Source organism: Aulostomus chinensis, chromosome 14, assembly GCF_037954235.1.
Source record: "Aulostomus chinensis isolate RoL2024-O1b breed Wild chromosome 14, RoL_Achi_v1.0, whole genome shotgun sequence".
Classification (NCBI taxonomy): domain Eukaryota; kingdom Metazoa; phylum Chordata; class Actinopteri; order Syngnathiformes; family Aulostomidae; genus Aulostomus; species Aulostomus chinensis.
Window position 1 is genome coordinate 4,832,840 of NC_141333.1, and position 18,558 is coordinate 4,851,397.

Below are 18,558 nucleotides of genomic sequence, written 5' to 3' on the forward strand. Positions count from 1 at the left end.
TCGCATGAAACAAGTTCCATATAGGAACTAGAGCCTGGTTTTGATGAAATTTTTTAGGTATTCAAAGTTTTGTTTTGTTTTTTAAATCTCTTTGTCATTATCTCTGCTATGGTTTGGAATGCTTGTTTTAAGTTGTTTGTCTGATATCTATATTGTTGATCTCTGTTCTTAGACAGAAGGTTTGTAAGCGGATGGGTCCATTTGCAAATGTATTGTCTATAATTACAGGTGTGTACTGTACATCTACTTACCCTCCTTTGTGCTCATAGATTGCTTGAGTTTTGCCTCCCTTGTTTGTCTCTGTTTTATTTTCCATACAATATCTAATGACCCTGTATCCAATCATAAACATTTTTTTTGGGGGGGGGGTTGTTTGTTTTGTTTTATTTTTACAAAAAAAAAGTTCTGGTAGACCAGTTGTACAAGTAACAACACACTAAAAACTTAAACATTGGGATGCTTTATCATAACAGATAAAACTGTTATAACGTGCACAAAATACACATAGTACCTGATATAGTATACTGTACACTCCCGTTCTTCTGTCTGCTGATGTGTCCTTTTAGATCCTTAGCCCCTCCCCAGGTAGGGTGGAGGGACTGGTTCTTTTACAAAGCATAATATGGTCATCTCTGGTTTTATTTTATATATTTAACTGTATAGTTGTTATTTTTTCTAAGATGTTTTCAAAGTGCTCCACAATGCACTGCACTGGTTCTTGATAAAATATTTCATGGCATCATGTTTTGTCAGAATAATTTGTTTTGCCTTTTATCACGAAGTGAACCACTAAACTCTGTATAGTGGCATTTTTATTTGTGAGAACATTACAGGGTTATGACCTTCAGTGAGCTGAGGGCTTTAGATATATTGTTAAAAATGAGCAGTGCAGTTTTACATGTGACCGATGAGGTTATGAAATATCAGTAAATATTAAACAATAAAATTGTTACGGGAAAAAAATGGCACATTTTACAGGTAGAGAAAGGGAGGGAGTGGGGATAAAAGAACTGTAGCACAAAAACCTGTTTGACAACCTTGATGTGGTTAAGTCGCTCACATTCAGTTGTAAACACTCACATTGTTGTTGTTTGAACAATATGACTGATTCTCTCTCACCAGAGCATATATGTTTTCAGATAATGGCAGCTTATAGTTTGGCATTTCCACCATTTTGTGTGTGTGTGTGTGTGTGTGTGTGTGTGTGTGTGGCCTGGTTTCTCAGGTTATAGGAAAGGTCCATCAGGACCTTGTTCCATGAAACGGAGAAACGGAGGGAGGAGCATGTCACAAGGCAAGCACAATTACTGATTAAGCACTGCTCTGTTCCTGAACTACTGGAAGTTTACACAGCGGTCATAATGGACAGAAAAATCCTCTGCTGGATATTTTTGCTGGGATATTTTCTTGCATCTTCTTCAGAAGGTAACTTACTTATCACAAGTTTCCTTACAAGAAAGATTTTCATTAATTTAATTGTTTGTATTTCATTCACTAAAATGTATCAGAGGATGACCACATGAGTAGATTGGAGTATTTCTTCAGCATTTATCATTCAAACCTGGATAAACAGACTTTACGGTACCTTGGTATGTTTAACACTTCAAGGAAAAAAAAAATCTAAAAAATACATTAAATAATTCTCATTCATTTTCACAGTACAAATAACATCAGAAAGTTCATGGACTAAATTTTGTTTGAATGTGCACATGACTGTGAATCACATCCTTTACCTGGAATATCTTAAGATAAACACAACACATTTGATTAAAAAACACACATTCAATTAAAGATTGGCATTCAGCGCTGATTTGATTCCTTTTGGTCAATTGCTTAAATGAGATTTTGTGCCTGATTCGTTCATTGTCATGGACGCGGTTAAACAAGCGCAAATCTGTAAAATATGAATGCCTCACAGCCAGACTTTCACTTTTGCTGTAACGCTGTTACACATAAGACATTTAGTACTGAGAGACAACACTCCATCCTCGTTAGTCGATTAATGGATCATCTCCAAGCTGGTTATTAGTTTTACTATCAATTTGTTGGTAAATAAACTTTAAAGTTAAGGGGGAATAGAACTTTGGTTTACTTATAATCACCTAGAGGGAGAAATGAATGTTTGGAGAGTGACCTTTACAGGTCAGCATGTCCAAAACCCTGAAATACTGCTGTATTTCAGATTAACGTCACATGCATTCAGTGGTGGGAAATGAATGTTTTTACACAAGTAGTTTAATAGAGTACACTGTCCAGGTATCAGTACTTTATTGAAGTATTAATACTTTAGGAAACTTTATTCTTTTGCTACAATTCAAAGGGAAATATTTAATTTTTTTTCTTGAAAGAAAAAGATTTTACCTGTCCAGGGTGAACCCTGCCTCACCTCGGAAGGCTGCTGGGATAGGCTTCAGCCCCCCCCCCCCCCCAACCTTACGGATGGATAGAAAAAGATTTTGGATTGAAAAAAGGCAAAACCCCCAAGGAGACATATTTTCAAATTTCATCAATAGTTGATGACTGATGCTCTGAGCGCTGGAATACAAAAATATTATGTAGGGTTATGTAGCGATGATGCGTACGTACACTTCATATCAAAACAGGATAATAGTTTCCTGATTGCGTTCTTAATAACTCTGACACGGGCATTTTTCAGAACATCTGTCCATCACTTCTTCCTTGATGTCCTATGAATCGTTTCTTTGTTCTTTGTATTGCTTATTTGTTTAATCTGTTGCTTTGCCCTCAGGATTTTTCTGTCTTGCCTGTCGACTTTTGTCTATTTGCCTGAGGCTGCCCTCTGCACGTGTCTGTCTGTTACACTGTACATCTTTACGTTGTGATTGTTGGGCTCGATGTTTTCAAAATTCTGGTACCTCTTCAGTCACCCCCCCCCCCTTCCCTCAAGAGGCTCTTGCCTTTTGCCAGGCTGTCCTAAATCATCTTTAATGACTTGCCTGGTTAAACAAAGGTAAAATAAAAATACTAAAACATTATGCTAATGTTAGTTAAGTAGAATTTTGAATGGATACTTTTACAATGTTGTTGTTATTTCATCTGGGGATTTTAACAGGGTAATTCTACTTGTACTGAAGTACAGGAACTGTGGTCCTTGGGTCCAGAGGCAGGGTCCCCGGAGTCAAACACAGAAGTACACGTCAAAGGGAAATCAGCCAAAAGGAAATAAAGTGTATATAAATTTAAAAAAATAACAGTTATGATTACAAATCATTGACCCAAATAGGTGACTGCAGTGACATCAGGCCAGATTACCTCAACAGAACCACCTCCATTATAGCTCCACCTAATAAAACTGTTCATTTTCCCCAGAAGCAAGTACAACTTCTCAGGGAACATCCTCCATGTCTGAGGCTCCAACTACTGTTGATTCATCCACCACGTCTGAGGCTCCAACTACTGGTGATTCATCCACCACACATGAGGCCCCAACTACTGGTGATTCATCCACCACGTCTGAGGCTCCAACTACTGGTGATTCATCCACCACACATGAGGCTCCAACTACTGGTGATTCATCCACCACACATGAGGCCCCAACTACTGGTGATTCATCCACCACACATGAGGCTCCAATGACTGTAGATTCATCCACCACACATGAGGCTCCAACTACTGGTGATTCATCCACCACACATGGGGCCCCAACTACTGGTGATTCATCCACCACACATGAGGCTCCAATGACTGTAGATTCATCCACCACACATGAGGCTCCAATGACTGTAGATTCATCCACCACACATGAGGCTCCAACTACTGGTGATTCATCCACCACTCATGAGGCTCCAACGACTGGTGATTCATCCACCACACATGAGGCTCCAACTACTGGTGATTCATCCACCACACATGAGGCTCCAACTACTGGTGATTCATCCACCACACATGGGGCTCCAACTACTGTAGATTCATCCACCACGTCTGAGGCTCCAACTACTGGTGATGCATCCACCATGTCTGAGGCTCCAACTACTGGTGATGCATCCACCACACATGAGGCTCCAACTACTGGTGATTCATCCACCACACATGAGGCTCCAACTACTGGTGATTCATCCACCACACATGAGGCCCCAACTACTGGTGATTCATCCACCACACATGAGGCTCCAACGACTGGTGATTCATCCACCACACATGAGGCTCCAACTACTGGTGATTCATCCACCACACATGAGGCTCCAATGACTGTAGATTCATCCACCACACATGAGGCTCCAACTACTGGTGATTCATCCACCACACATGAGGCTCCAACTACTGGTGATTCATCCACCACACATGAGGCTCCAACTACTGGTGATTCATCCACCACACATGAGGCTCCAACTACTGGTGATTCATCCACCACACATGAGGCTCCAACTACTGGTGATTCATCCACCACACATGAGGCCCCAACTACTGGTGATTCATCCACCACTCATGAGGCTCCAACTACTGGTGATTCATCCACCACTCATGAGGCTCCAACGACTGGTGATTCATCCACCACACATGAGGCTCCAACGACTGGTGATTCATCCACCACTCATGAGGCTCCAACGACTGGTGATTCATCCACCACACACGAGGCTCCAACTACTGGTGATTCATCCACCACACATGAGGCTCCAACTACTGGTGATTCATCCACCACACATGGGGCTCCAACTACTGTAGATTCATCCACCACACATGAGGCTCCAACGACTGGTGATTCATCCACCACACATGAGGCTCCAACGACTGGTGATTCATCCACCACACATGGGGCTCCAACTACTGTAGATTCATCCACCACACATGAGGCTCCAACGACTGGTGATTCATCCACCACGTCTGAGGCTCCAACTACTGGTGATTCATCCACCACACATGAGGCTCCAACGACTGGTGATTCATCCACCACACATGAGGCTCCAACTACTGGTGATTCATCCACCACTCATGAGGCTCCAACGACTGGTGATTCATCCACCACACATGAGGCTCCAACTACTGGTGATTCATCCACCACTCATGAGGCTCCAACTACTGGTGATTCATCCACCACACATGAGGCTCCAACTACTGGTGATTCATCCACCACACATGGGGCTCCAACTACTGTAGATTCATCCACCACACATGAGGCTCCAACGACTGGTGATTCATCCACCACGTCTGAGGCTCCAACTACTGGAGATTCATCCACCATGTCTGAGGCTCCAACTACTGTAGATTCAACCACCACGTCTGCGGCTCCAACTACTGGTGATGCATCCACCATGTCTGAGGCTCAAACCACTGGTCAATCAGTCATCATATCAGCTCACATTATCACACCTGATGAAACTCCAGCTTCCAAAACCCAGAGTATCACCACACCTTTGACACCTACACCAACAACCACCACAGCCCCAAAGCTCCAAGACACTACCACATCCGAGAACACAACAACATCTCTAACATCTACACCTACAACATCCCACCTCCAAAGCACCACAACACCTGCAACGACCGCACCCTTGACTACCACACCTGAGAGTATAACTCCACCTCTAACAGCCACTCCAGTAACTACCGCACCCCCAAGGACCACAACACCGGCAACGACCACACCCTTGACTACCACACCTGAGAGTATAACTACACCTCTAACAACCACACCAGTAACTACCGCACCCCCAAGCACCACAACACCGGCAACGACTGCACCCTTGACTACCACACCTGAGAGTATAATTACACCTCTAACAACCACACCAGTAACTACCGCACCCCCAAGCACCACAACACCTGCAACGACTGCACCCTTGACTACCACACCTGAGAGTATAACTACACCTCTAACAACCACACCAATAACTACCACACCCCCAAGCACCACAACACCTGCAACGACTGCACCCTTGACTACCACACCTGAGAGTATAACTACACCTCTAACAACCACACCAGTAACTACCGCACCCCCAAGCACCACAACACCTGCAACGACCGCACCCTTGACTACCACACCTGAGAGTATAACTACACCTCTAACAACCACACCAGTAACTACCGCACCCCCAAGCACCACAACACCGGCAACGACCGCACCCTTGACTACCACACCTGAGAGTATAACTACACCTCTAACAACCACACCAGTAACTACCGCACCCCCAAGCACCACAACACCTGCAACGACCGCACCCTTGACTACCACACCTGAGAGTATAACTACACCTCTAACAACCACACCAGTAACTACCACACCCCCAAGCACCACAACACCTGCAACGACCGCACCCTTGACTACCACACATGAGAGTATAACTACACCTCCAACAACCACAGCAACAACTTCTGCAATGACCATACCCTTGATTACCACACCGGAGAAGACAACTACACCTCCAACATCCCACCCACAAAGCACCACAACACCTGCAACAACTACACCCCTGACTACCACACATGAAAGCACAACTACAACGCTAACAAAAGCACCAATAAATATCACATCCTCAAGCACCAAAACACCTGCAACAACCACACCAATGTCTTCCACACTCAAAATCATCCCAACTACAGAGGAAACACCAATTCCAGGTATGTGACTCCCCAGATATACCTTGTTTTCTTACTATATTACCTTTTCATTTCAATCCCAAATAATTACAAGCAATATTTAAAGATCATGCAATTAACATTGTAAGGCAAGTAGTTGAAGCTATAAAACTGTTGAAAGAATTTGATGAATGATATCAGGAGTCTGACACAACTTCTGTGGTAGTTGAATACACTTTTTGGAAAATTGTATATTGATAAAATACAGTGAATTAAATGAATAGTAGCAAAAACAGGGGGAAAAAAGGTGCTCAGTGGGAGGTAGTCAAAGGTAAAGTGGTGCTCCTGGATCTTGAGGAAAAAACTTAAAAAAAAAAAAAAAGCAGGTTATCCAGGCATGTGAGGAGGTTTTGAAGCATTAAAAAGCCTTCATTTTACATGACTTAAGTTCTTTAAAAGTCACATTCTTAAAAGTCAACGTTTCAACCCTACAACTGGGTCTTCATCAGGACACGAGTGAACACCATCAGCAGTCAATAAATAGCCCTAAGGGCATGTGAACCCGGAACATGCACTTTCTATATAGGAAAAACTTAACACCGCCTGCGTGACCGTTTAGCCGAACACATATATGCTATTTGAACTAACAATAAATCTATCCTGTTGCTAGACATTCAAAAACAGTGCATAACAGTGATGATCCCTTGTTATGTATTAAGGATTTGGAACATGTCAACCCACCTGTAAGGGGCGGTGATGGCTAATTAAAATGAAACCAAAGGGAGACTTATTGGATCCATTGTCTGGATGCTCTGAATAAGCCTGGGTTGAATGAAGATACTGATTTCATGTGTTTCTTATGAACTGACCTAGTTGGTCTTCTTTTGCTTGCTCATCCTTGCCTGTTGTGTAGGCGTGTCCTACCCCTCACTGACACTGATTGCCAAAATGCCTTGCAGCCGGTGCTTGTTCCGGGTTCACATGCCCTTTGAACTATTGATTGACTGCTGTTGGTGCTCACTCGTGTCCTGATGAAGACCCAGTTGTAGGGCCGAAACGTTGACTTGTAAAGAACTTAAGCCATGTAAAATAAAGGCTTTTTAATGCTTCAAAACCTCATAGAGCGCCTGGATAACCCGCTTTTTTCTTTAAATGAAAAGTAGTTTGAGTGATTTTCGGGTCTTTTGTTCATTTCCATGCAAATGTTTCACCATAACAGGCCGGGCATCACTGGCAGTTCTTCAGATGAGGATAACGAGCTCAAGACTCATCAGCAATGAAAACATCAAAGAACTTGTTGAGCAGGTACGAATGACAGAACTCACTGATAATTGTACAGTTACATGTACATGTGTATACGTGTGTATGTACACACACACACACACACACACATATATATATATATATATATATAAATAAATGAAAGTCGGTCTCCTGATGTTTATTCTTTTTCTTAGTATTTTAGAGAGCAGCTCCTGAATGGAATGGCCCACAGTCTCAATGTGACTCACATTCAGAGGATTGTCTAACAGAAGCTTTACGTGAACAGACTCAAGGGGGGGGACGTACGCCGAGAGTTACGATTCTTTGTAACTGGAGAAGTCAGTGATTCCCACACTGACAAGCCTGGTAACCAGGAAATTGGGCATCTAAATTTCTGGCTCACTCCTCCACGTTAGTCATTGTCAGTAAAGGAACTATTTCAACAAGCACACAGGTAATTTTGTGAGTTCCTCATGCCAGGTGTGTGACTGCTGAGTCCTCGGCCGGGTGAACTTGAATCGTCTTCCAGGGACTACTGGTAATGTGTCAAGTTTTTGATGGTGAACTGGTTTTGATTTATATAATCATACAGATGCTTTCCTTCAAAACAGAACAAAAATAATTATTCTGGATATGAAACACTACATGATAATATATGAAAGCCCTTCAAAGTTTGTTTGCATTTTGTACAATCAATGTGTGTGTTGTGATTTTTTTTTTTGGGTTGCTATTCAACCATTTCAGTCTCTTGTCCATTTGTTCTTAAAATGTATAGAAAATTGTTTATCTATGCATCATATATATGAACGTGTGATCCTGAGTATAAGACAAGAACTGGTCTTTCTTTTGTCTCTTACTCCAACAGTGTTTTCTTTGCTCTTTTCCGGCTGCTATCAGAACGTAGCTGATTAAATTATTTTTGTACAAATGTTTTACCTAGACTTAAAAAAAAAGAAAAAAGTATGATGTAGTTTGACACTTTTAGAGTTTTTAAGGAAATTCCCACTTTGTCTTCCTATGGGGTATCTTTGATATTTAATTTCTTTTTTTAATCAGATACTTTTCTTCAACCCCAAGATCAACTGATATATTGCTTTACAGTATGTCATGTTATACAATTTGAAAGATGAAGACAAAATGAAATCCGATTTAAAATGTAAATATTTGAATGGAATGTTTGTCTCTATGAAATTAAAGATGTCATCAGACTGGCTGTTCTGTGAGCTCTTGGAAAAGGTGCCAGAATGTATGACAGAGATTCCAGACTCTGTATGCTGGAATCACTATGTGGTACTAAGTGATGACCTCTTCCAAGATGATATCCAAAAAAAGAGGAAGCATAGATGAAAAAAAAAATTCACTTCGTGAAAACATGGGGAGAAAATGTAGAATCATTAAGGCCTATTCATTTATTAATGTTTACAGTCATAAATGTGATCATAGTTCATCATCTTTAATGGTACTTGATCGTTCTAGAAAAGGATATTTCAGCCATTTCTGTGTGCACAAATGCACCGTGTCTAGTGGCTGTTCTTCCTTAATTGAAACCAATTCCATTCAATCAAATTCCAAATAATGTGATGCTTGATGTTTCTGGTTCAACATTTTAAAAACGTGACACGTTGGGAGGCTTTTGTCTCATTCTTATTGACCTGCAGAATCTTCTGAGTTCAACAACGTAAACTGCAGTGAGGCTTTCATCGCTTCATTGCTGCCGTCCTCTCCTCCTCCTCCTCTCTGTGTTTGGAGGCACGTGAAGCCTCACGCCTCGCGCACAGCTCTGCTCAGCAGCACCAACAGGTCTGCATCACCCCTCACACCCCTCGGCAAGAAGAGCTCCAGAGCACAGGTGGAGGTGTGGGGCAGCCGCACACTCGATGCACTCGCATCCTGGGAAGTTCATTTAAGGCGAGACAACACATGATTAATCTTGAAACACACACACACACACGGAACCGACAGCAGTGAGGACAGAAAAGTATCAAATTAATCACCTTGCTGCATAACTCAACAATGGTTGGCTCTTGTTTGCCAGAATCTTCTCCCCCAGCATTCCCAAAGTCGGCAGTGTGACATGATTTCAAAAAGAAAGATTTCCAAGTGTCGGTTCTATTGTTAATTGTTCCAAGATGTTTGCACTGAAATGAATTGAAATGTGTACGGATGTGTGGGAGCACTTGTATGCTTCATCATCAGAATGCAAATCTGGTTTGACCAGTAATGTGTGTCTGCTACAATTGTGGTGCTTTACCATTAAAAAAAAGATGACTTAAGTTGTAAAAAAAAACATCATCCAAATACATGAATATCTAAAAACCAAACATTGAAAAAGTTGCACATACAAATCTTTTGCTTTGAAAGGTTTAACTTGAAAAACGCTCAATAAAATGCACTTCCCTGGGGAGATGAAACATCTCATTTTGTGACTGTAGCCACAGAAGAACAATGCAGGGGCTCCTGCTGTATATCCAGAGAGACGTACCAACCTGGGAGTAAAAACGCAGTGAGATCATCGTGGGGAAGCCGAAGGGAGGCAGATGATCACTTCCTGTGATGAAGGCGAGGAGATCTTCGAAGGAGAAGTCTGCCTTGACATCTGTTCATGAACAAGGAGGAGTTATTTAAATAATAGTTCAATATTTAACGAGATTTTCCCTTCTTCCATGTCAGCTTCCACCCTGTCGTTCTTACCGCTGATCAACGTGAGAACTTGTTCCCAGTGTCTAACGGTGGCTTCCTCCGCTGCCCTCAGCTGGCTACATGAACGGCTGTAGCTGACAGTGAAGAGCTTTCTAAAGACGTCCAGCTTCAGGGGCTGCGGCCGTTTGCTCGTCATCACCGGTACAAACGTCTCTCGGTGGTACTGGACCAGATCCCACAATCCACCACAGCTGTTCAAGCCCTCGGTGAACTGGGAGATCATACTGGCCACCCTGATGGACAGCAGTTATCGATTAGCTCACTGAAGAAGAACCAAAATTTTTAGAATTCAAGACAACTTTCTGGACAGTCAGAATATCACAGATACTGAGCAAAGAAGAAACCTGAGACAGTCCAACTATCACTGGTCCAACACTGATCGATTTAAAAAACGACCAATATCAACTGATATTGTTGTGTGTCTGTGTGTGTATAAATCAGGTGGTAATTTTCTCTACAGCAGCTGTATCAAAAAGCTTTGACAAGCCAAAACTAATAATCAGAAAAAGTCAGTCAGAGATTAAACCTAGACCTAGAAGAGAAGAACAAATCCCTGCCACCTGTAGCCATTTTCCCAGTTGGATGTTGTGTGTATGTTTCACCTGTGGTGAATGTAGTGCTTGACCAGGCGCACATAGATTGCTGGTATTTCATCAGAACGGGCTGAGTAGATACCAGGGATCCCACAGCTCGACACCCAGTTGCAGAGACTGGGAGACAGCAGCTTCACATCAGTACAACTGTGTAGCTACAAGACGAGCGGAAGTGCATCGTTAATGAATGTGTTCATCCACACCGCTGTCAGCTACAAGTCTGTGTGTGTGTGTGTGTGTGTGTGTTCATCACCTTTTTCAACCAAAGCTGTACTTTAGAATCAACAACGTCATTCCAGCTGAAGTCCTCCAAAGATGAACTGTTGCCGCACATCAGCTGTTGATACAGAGTTATACATCTTATCAAGATTCACATTTCCTCAAAATGTGTAAAACATTTCACTTTGGGGGTTAAAAAGCTCCAAACCAACATGTTTTATCATCAGCCCGGTCCAGTGGACAGACCCACCACTAGCAGAGATTTCCATCCAGTGGAATCATGCAAAATTTTTTGTCCAACTTTTTCTTGTTGAATTGTTTTGGGTATTTGATCAGCCTTAGGAGGCCTGACGACGGTTCATTTCACCATAGGAAAGAAGCTGAAGGAAACTCTTTCAGAAACCTCATAAACACACAATCCAACAGAAAAGGAAATAATAACATAAAAACAAAAAGGATTTTAGAAATTTGTAACTTTCCAGTGACTTTTCAAATTATTTACACATGAAATTCAGCTCAGACAACCTGGTAGAGTGTCGGGTGGAGACAGCGAGGTCCGGGCCCACCATGAGCCAGCGACCAGCCAATCAGAACCCCTGCCTCATAATACTTCTTGTCGTGGAGAGCTTTGAGGTCATAGGTCAAAAACAGGCGTCCTGGATGACCCTCAAAGATTGAGCTTTGCTGCAGCTCCAGTAGAGTTAACCTGTTTGGGCAGATATTCAAAAAATTAGTAAATAAATCAATGGCGCTAAAGATTAAAGATGAAGCTTTCCAGAGCAATTGGTCAGCTGTTTGACGATGTAATTTATTAAGTCATTTATTGTTGCAAAAAAACAACAACAAAAAAACCTGCTTGTTTTAAACCCATCCACCAAAATATCTCAACTGTTCTCGTAGTTTTGGTGAAACACCTTAACAGTTTAGGTGTAGTTTCTATTTTAAACAGAGTGAGAGGTCAGTGGTCACATGTTGCAATACTTTTACTTCACTTTTCATCAGTCTAAAGCTCATTTTTAGATTTGGGGCTGAAAAGTTGAGACCTTTTGTGTCAAGAAGTGCTCAGAGGGAGTTGCAGCAGGGAGGGAAATGATCCTCACCTGAAAAACTCCCTGAGCGGCCCCCCCAGACGGTCAGCCTCCTCTCCGCTGAGGGAGACGATGGGAGTGGTCCTGAAGCAGAAGCCCGGCCTCCTCACCACCTTCAGGGCACTGTGGAGCAGATCTCTCCTCCTCACCTGGATGTGGTCCTCCGCGTCCTCCCGTATGAACCGTCTCAAGGTTTTGTCCGGGTCTGATGGGACCTGCACACCAGAGAGAGGAGATTCTGATGCTCTTTGTGTGGCCTCATCGGAGCTTTGGTTCCATTTAGGATGAGTGAAGTCTTTCAATACTCAAAGAAAAGTGACAAATTAAAATCTAGCTGACGAGACCCTTTCTAAAAGAAATGGAAATAAAGATCGAAAGGTGTTGCGACCACAGCGGAGGCTCTGCCAGTGAGGAGGTGTGTCAGTCCATCAACTCACCTCCTCTGTGCTCCTGAGAACTTGAAGCTGGATCTGCTGGCCCAGTTGACTGCTGTCATCGTGGCAGCTCTCTATTCTGGACTCCAGACAAAACTCCTTCCTGGAGCAGAGAGAGGACACAGGATTATTCTGCAATTAGATTCACAATTTTGTTTCTTCCATAAAAGCCTCCTTACCTGGGGACCACAGGTGTCTCATTCGCTGTCCACTCAGAATCCACCTGCTGAGAGACGATTCAGTTTTTGAAATCAGACATATATCAGACCATGATACTGTATGTGGAGTGGTATTACTCCCAAACACATGCATATACAAGCCAAAATATATATATATATATATATATATATATATATATATATATATATATATATATATATATATATATATATATATATATATATATATATATATATATATATATATATATATATATATATATATATATATATATATATATATATATATATATATATATATATATATATATATATATATATATATATATAAATAAATAAATAATAGGGTCTTCGCCAGGTACTGGCTCAGGCCCTAAAAAGACAATTCTAGAATGTATCAAACTGATAGAAGAGCAACTGGAGCTGCTGTCTTTACCTGCGGGTGGTCTTGGTGGCTGAGAATGTATAAAACTCCATGTCCACAGATTCGGAGGACTTGCTCTCCGCTCCAACCTTCTGTTGGAGGGTCTGGGACAAACAGCACCCTGGACCCCTGCCTACACTGCAAAACACAGACACAGCCCGAAAGATGAAATTAGGACTCTTATCTGGTGTTAATTGTGTGACCAGTTCGGTTTGTTTTCACAATATCAAGTTGGGTTGAATGACTACAAGGAATCTTTGCCTCCTAATTCTATAAAGAAGTCCTCCTCCAAAAGAGCAAGCCAAGCACGCGCGCACACACACACACACACACACACACACACACACCTGTAGGTATGTGAAGGAAAACCTCTGTCCTGTCCGCTTTACAAATCTTCCTTGAAAAAGTGTCACCAGCCGACTCTCCATCTGACTGGCCGACCAGCCAGAGTCGATGGAGATGCGAGTAGTCATTCCCATGGCTGACAGAGCTTCCCGGTCTCTGCTGTGTGGGATGAGGTGCCTGATGTGGACAGTAAAAGATGATGACTGCCACTGATGCGTCTGACTGGCAGGAACACAGTAACCCATCAAAGTGGAGACCCGCTGAGCTACGAGCTGCAAAAGGGACTGTTTTCATGTCACGGGAACAATCCAGAACTTCATATGCAGCCTCTATTGTCACAAACATGGAGATGCAAACATTCTTTGCGTGAGCAGAGGTGAGACACAAGACGTGCTCGCAATCAGCCACTGACATACTGCTCATGTGACTGTACACTACCTGAGTTTTGTGTAAATGAGAAATACCAGCACGTACAACAGATGAGCAACAATATTTGTGTATGGAGTTCCCTGGACACACAACATCCCCACAGTAGATGAAGCCTCTCGGAATAATGCAACGTTTTAAAGTGAGACTCCAACACGTTTTGGTTTGAGCATCAGTTAGTCTCTGTTAAATGTACAGAACTCATGAAGATGTGCGCCCTCTCCAGCGGTACATCGCCGTGGCTCCAGGATTTCAAACAAACCCAACGACAGGACGATGGTGGCGGTGGACGCTACCTGGCACCCAAGATTAGCAACAGCAAAACTATCAGGTTCCCAACCCTCAAACCACTCCTGTGTATCAATTGTTTGCTCTGTGTTGCATAACAAACGTGACTGAATCATGTGGTGTTAGGAGGAAGAAGAAAGGGCCGCTGCTCCTTTATTCAAATGCTCTCAAGTTTTCCTTCAAAATCTTTAGAAAACATCCAGAGGGGATTGATGTGATTTACCTTCATCCACACGGGCCTGATAGCAGCGCCTTCTACAGAAAACTGACAGGAACAAAAGGTGTTCAGTGAATGAGAGGAAAAACTGAATGAACCCTCACTGGTGTTAGAAGTGTGTTTAAGCTGTGGCTACACAGCAGTATTTTTCCCGTCAGGAAACACTGCCCATTAGTTCCAGTAAGCTTATCATGGTAATCTGATATGCCGGTGTGTGAAAACATTAACAAAAGCAAAAGTCCTCCAAGTGTCATTAACAGTCTCCTAAGAACGACTCTCACCTCTCCAGTTGGGCCAGGTAGAGGCCGCGGGGCAGGCAGACCACATCTTTGACCACCAGCCCCGTCTTCTCCGGAGTCGGTCTCCTCCATTTGAGTCGGCTGGAGTGGTTTGGAGACGGCTAAACGTGACATCACACGCACAGACACCAATTGATTTGACAGATCCATGGAATATTCTTAGGTTGCACAGGAACAGTCCGTCCAGGAAAACAAGAACAGGAACAAGAAGTCTTAGACTCCATCAGCATGTGAGCTAGTGGTTCCAGCAGGGGATGAACATGACTGCTGAAATGAATTAGTTGATTAATTATGAAAGAAAAAAAGTGTAAATAATCGATGACATGAAAATGCAAAATGATTGTGGGTTCCAACTTCCCTTAAAACGGTGCGTCGATTCTCCACCTCATATCCTGATAAACTGAATTCATTTGGGTTTTTGAAGAGCAGAAAACCTGCAGTAAAAAACTGCTGGCATTTTTGATTGAGAATTGGTTATAAAAAAACAAAACGATTGATTAACAATATTTTATTTGTATTTAATAAAAACAAAATCGCTCAAACCTAGAGATGTAGGGTAAGCACACGTCTCACTATGAACGGATGGGATGTTTCAGTTGAAATGCATCTGCACAAATCCATGGTTATACATGATTTTGGCTGTTAGGCTTTTAATCTGAAAAGCCCGCAACCCACATCACAGTGTTTATCCGTTAGAAGCTTGATGTACAGATAAGAATTGGGGCATGAAAGAGTGTCGATTGATGGATTGACCACATTACATGTGGGTCTCGACCATTCGTGATCCGGAGTGCATGACGAAGCGTTATCCTTACATTACCGAGGTATGAGGAGGCTCCGGTACAAAGGTGAGCCTGATTCAACCACATAAGCTTGTTTCAATTAGACCAGGGGAGAGTTACCGAGGTCGGGATGGAGGGAAGGTCTGACTTGACCCCCACCAGCTTGCTCTCAGACGTTCTGAAGGGCGAAAACACCTGAGGGGCGGAGGGAAAGTAAGCCAATATTCTGGCGTTCCAGGATGTGTAGCAATTTTTTTTAATGAAACTATTTAGTTGTGGGCTTTCCTGGTGTCAACTAACCTCCATTTCTATCTCTATTTCCTCCATGAAGCCAAGAGCAGGGGGGCAGCGCTCAGTCATCTCCTTGACGGGGGTTGCAGGGTTGGGCTTAGTCCGATGCCTGAGCTGGATCCAGACCTGTGGCTCTGGATCTTCTTCACATAGGGGGACCAGAGGATGCTCCAGGTGTCTCTGGGTAGGGGAGAAAGCGGAGGACGTTCAATGTCCAGGAACAAACATAAAAAGACACACTGACTTCCACAGCATAGGGATTATTTTACACATGAAAAAACCCAATTACATCTTAACTTGTTTGACTTGAACTGTAACTAGGTTAAGTTTAGTGAAGTCATACTTGGGTCTAAACATACATGGCTGTCTCCCAACAGCAAAAATAAAAAGTATTTCTGAGTCACCCACACAAATAAATGTAAACAGTTTACCATTTCACATCATAGACGTTTGCTAAGTTAAAATATAATTTCTGCTTAGGAAGCAACATGGCCTTCGCCTTCAACCAACGTGCATCTTATTGCAAGAGCAGTGTCGTTAAAGTCAGTGTGCAGACAAACGAACAAAACCAGCCAATATGATTCACATACACAATAGAAATGACTTTTTGTTATTAATTTGAACCAAAAAAAGAGCAGAGCAAGACAGCAAAGTAGACTTTATTGACAGACTGTCTACACAAAAATAGCGGGATGGCGGTTCTTCTCCCTCAAATGAAGAAAACATGTCGGCCGGGACTGATCAGTGTCACTTTAGGAAGTTACACAATGACATTTTTACAGATAGACTTTGAGCATCGCACGCAAAGCTGCCCCCACCTCCAATCTGGCCAACTGACAACTCTCACTCCAGTGGTGGATGAGTCAAAACAAGGGCAAATCCACCTGAAACACTTGGTGAAAACATGGCGCTTCAGCACTTCATCACTCTTGTAGACGGATATTATGGTCTTTTATAAATAAAGTAGTCCAATCTCAATCTCTTACAGTCGTTCACCACCATCTATGCTGAATAGATGACCCCACCCCCACCAATAAAAACTCTCCTGAATGGAAAAACATGTTACAATCTAACGGGAACGCTCAAGGAGTTTCACTAGGAGAACAAGGAAAGGGAGGTTTCTGTGTAGACAACCAGGCTGTTGCCAAAACACAGAGGTGCCCGAGTGTCAGGTTCACTGCATTTCACGGTGTTGGTGTGTGTTGTCATGCAGGGCTGAGAGAGGACACACCTGGTGAAAGCTGTGTTCTTCCTTCATCTCTGGGGTGGAAATCACTACGCAGGACTCCTCTGAGGAGAACAGCTCCATCTCAATGTTCTCTGTGACAGCCAGCAAGGACGGCCTTCTTTCATACAGCTTCATTCTCTCCGCACTGAATCAAAAACGTCAATCCTCTTCTTCTTCTTCTCGTGACCCGAGTTTCCTCCGCTGCCTTTGACACTTTTATTTTGCCTTATTATTTCATTGATCTCAGCCCTCCTGTCCTGATTCTATGTTTTCATTCTTGACCCTCTCGCCTATGTTAGCTTTAAACTCATGACACCTCATTACCTCAAGCTGAGATCCATCAAAGTCCACAGCTCTGATTGGCCCAGATTAGCAGTCACACACTGGGATTGGCTCTGTGGACATGCAGCGTTCTCATTGGTGGAAAAGTTTGTAAAAAATCTCTGGTTGGTTTAATCATGGTAAGTTTACGGGCAGTTTAATTTGAAGACGACGTATTCAGAAGAGTCTTCACATGAAGTCTGTGGTGCAACTCCAGTATTTAAAAAGACTGAAACATCGAGTGCACAATTTATGTCACTCATCAACCTCTTTTCACATATTATTCGTTACCCGTTTGTCAATCCAGCACTAAACCTCCTCCCAAATAAAAAAAAATCCAATCCACAGATATTCTATTTGGAAATGTTCCATTTTAAGCTAAATAAATAGCCCTTAAATATCCAAAATGTCTTTCCAAGTCAAGTAAAAGGACCATTAAACTTTGTGCTCCAAAACCCAAAATGACTGACATCATTACAGATAAATTAGAGCCGACTTCAGCAGCAGGAGAGATAGCGGCTCCAGTCACCAGTTCTCTAATCATGGCTGTGTTTGGTTTCCATTCAATGAACAATCAGTAATCAATACTGCTTATTGGTCAACTCAGGGTTATTTCCTCTGGCCTGTGGAGGTGACCGAATTCACCAAGGACAGTTTTCAGATTTTTGTTGGAAAACTATTTTCTAGTCAAAGGAAGGGTATCAGAGCAGTTCATCATCTAGTCACGCACCAGTTGGACTTGAGTGGCTTTTACATGACAAAATACCTGTTCAGATGACAAACAGATGCCATCTTCACACTCAAGCAAACGCGTACAGAGACGAGCTTTCGCATGGATCTTCCACCAAGTTGGCTGCCAGGCGGCCACGCAGTTTCTATGGAACTGAACCAGACACTTTTCCGCGGAGGCTTTTTTTTGTTTTT

The 18,558-nt window shown here is 42.6% G+C and overlaps 2 protein-coding genes across 5 annotated transcripts; one reads left to right on the top strand and one right to left on the bottom strand.

Annotated features, from left to right (window-relative positions):
- Positions 1-1,110: 1,110 nt before the first annotated feature.
- LOC147249505 (uncharacterized) lies at positions 1,111-9,008 on the top strand. 2 transcript variants are annotated; one of them, XM_086223664.1, is made up of 4 exons: positions 1,111-1,425; positions 3,331-6,579; positions 7,757-7,842; positions 7,995-9,008. In XM_086223664.1, the coding sequence occupies exons 1-4, from the start codon at positions 1,362-1,364 to the stop codon at positions 8,064-8,066; spliced, it is 3,471 nt and encodes a 1,156-aa protein (XP_086079790.1). In that variant the 5' UTR covers positions 1,111-1,361; the 3' UTR covers positions 8,067-9,008. The 2 variants fall into 2 exon arrangements, with proteins under 2 accessions (XP_086079790.1, XP_086079791.1); XM_086223665.1 differs by having other exon boundaries at positions 3,334-6,579.
- LOC147249506 (uncharacterized) lies at positions 8,823-18,486 on the bottom strand. Of its 3 annotated transcripts, none has more exons than XM_086223675.1 (16): positions 17,317-18,486; positions 16,095-16,265; positions 15,915-15,989; positions 14,995-15,113; positions 13,785-13,959; positions 13,450-13,575; positions 13,014-13,060; positions 12,838-12,937; positions 12,413-12,615; positions 11,838-12,018; positions 11,347-11,430; positions 11,103-11,248; positions 10,492-10,733; positions 10,287-10,396; positions 9,795-9,838; positions 8,823-9,690 (listed from the first exon to the last, which is right to left on the bottom strand). In XM_086223675.1, exons 1-16 carry the CDS (start codon positions 17,446-17,448, stop codon positions 9,615-9,617), a joined length of 2,031 nt encoding a protein of 676 aa, XP_086079801.1. In that variant the 5' UTR covers positions 17,449-18,486; the 3' UTR covers positions 8,823-9,614. The 3 variants fall into 3 exon arrangements, with proteins under 3 accessions (XP_086079801.1, XP_086079799.1, XP_086079800.1); XM_086223673.1 differs by having other exon boundaries at positions 9,795-9,938; XM_086223674.1 differs by lacking the exon at positions 9,795-9,838.
- Positions 18,487-18,558: the final 72 nt, after the last annotated feature.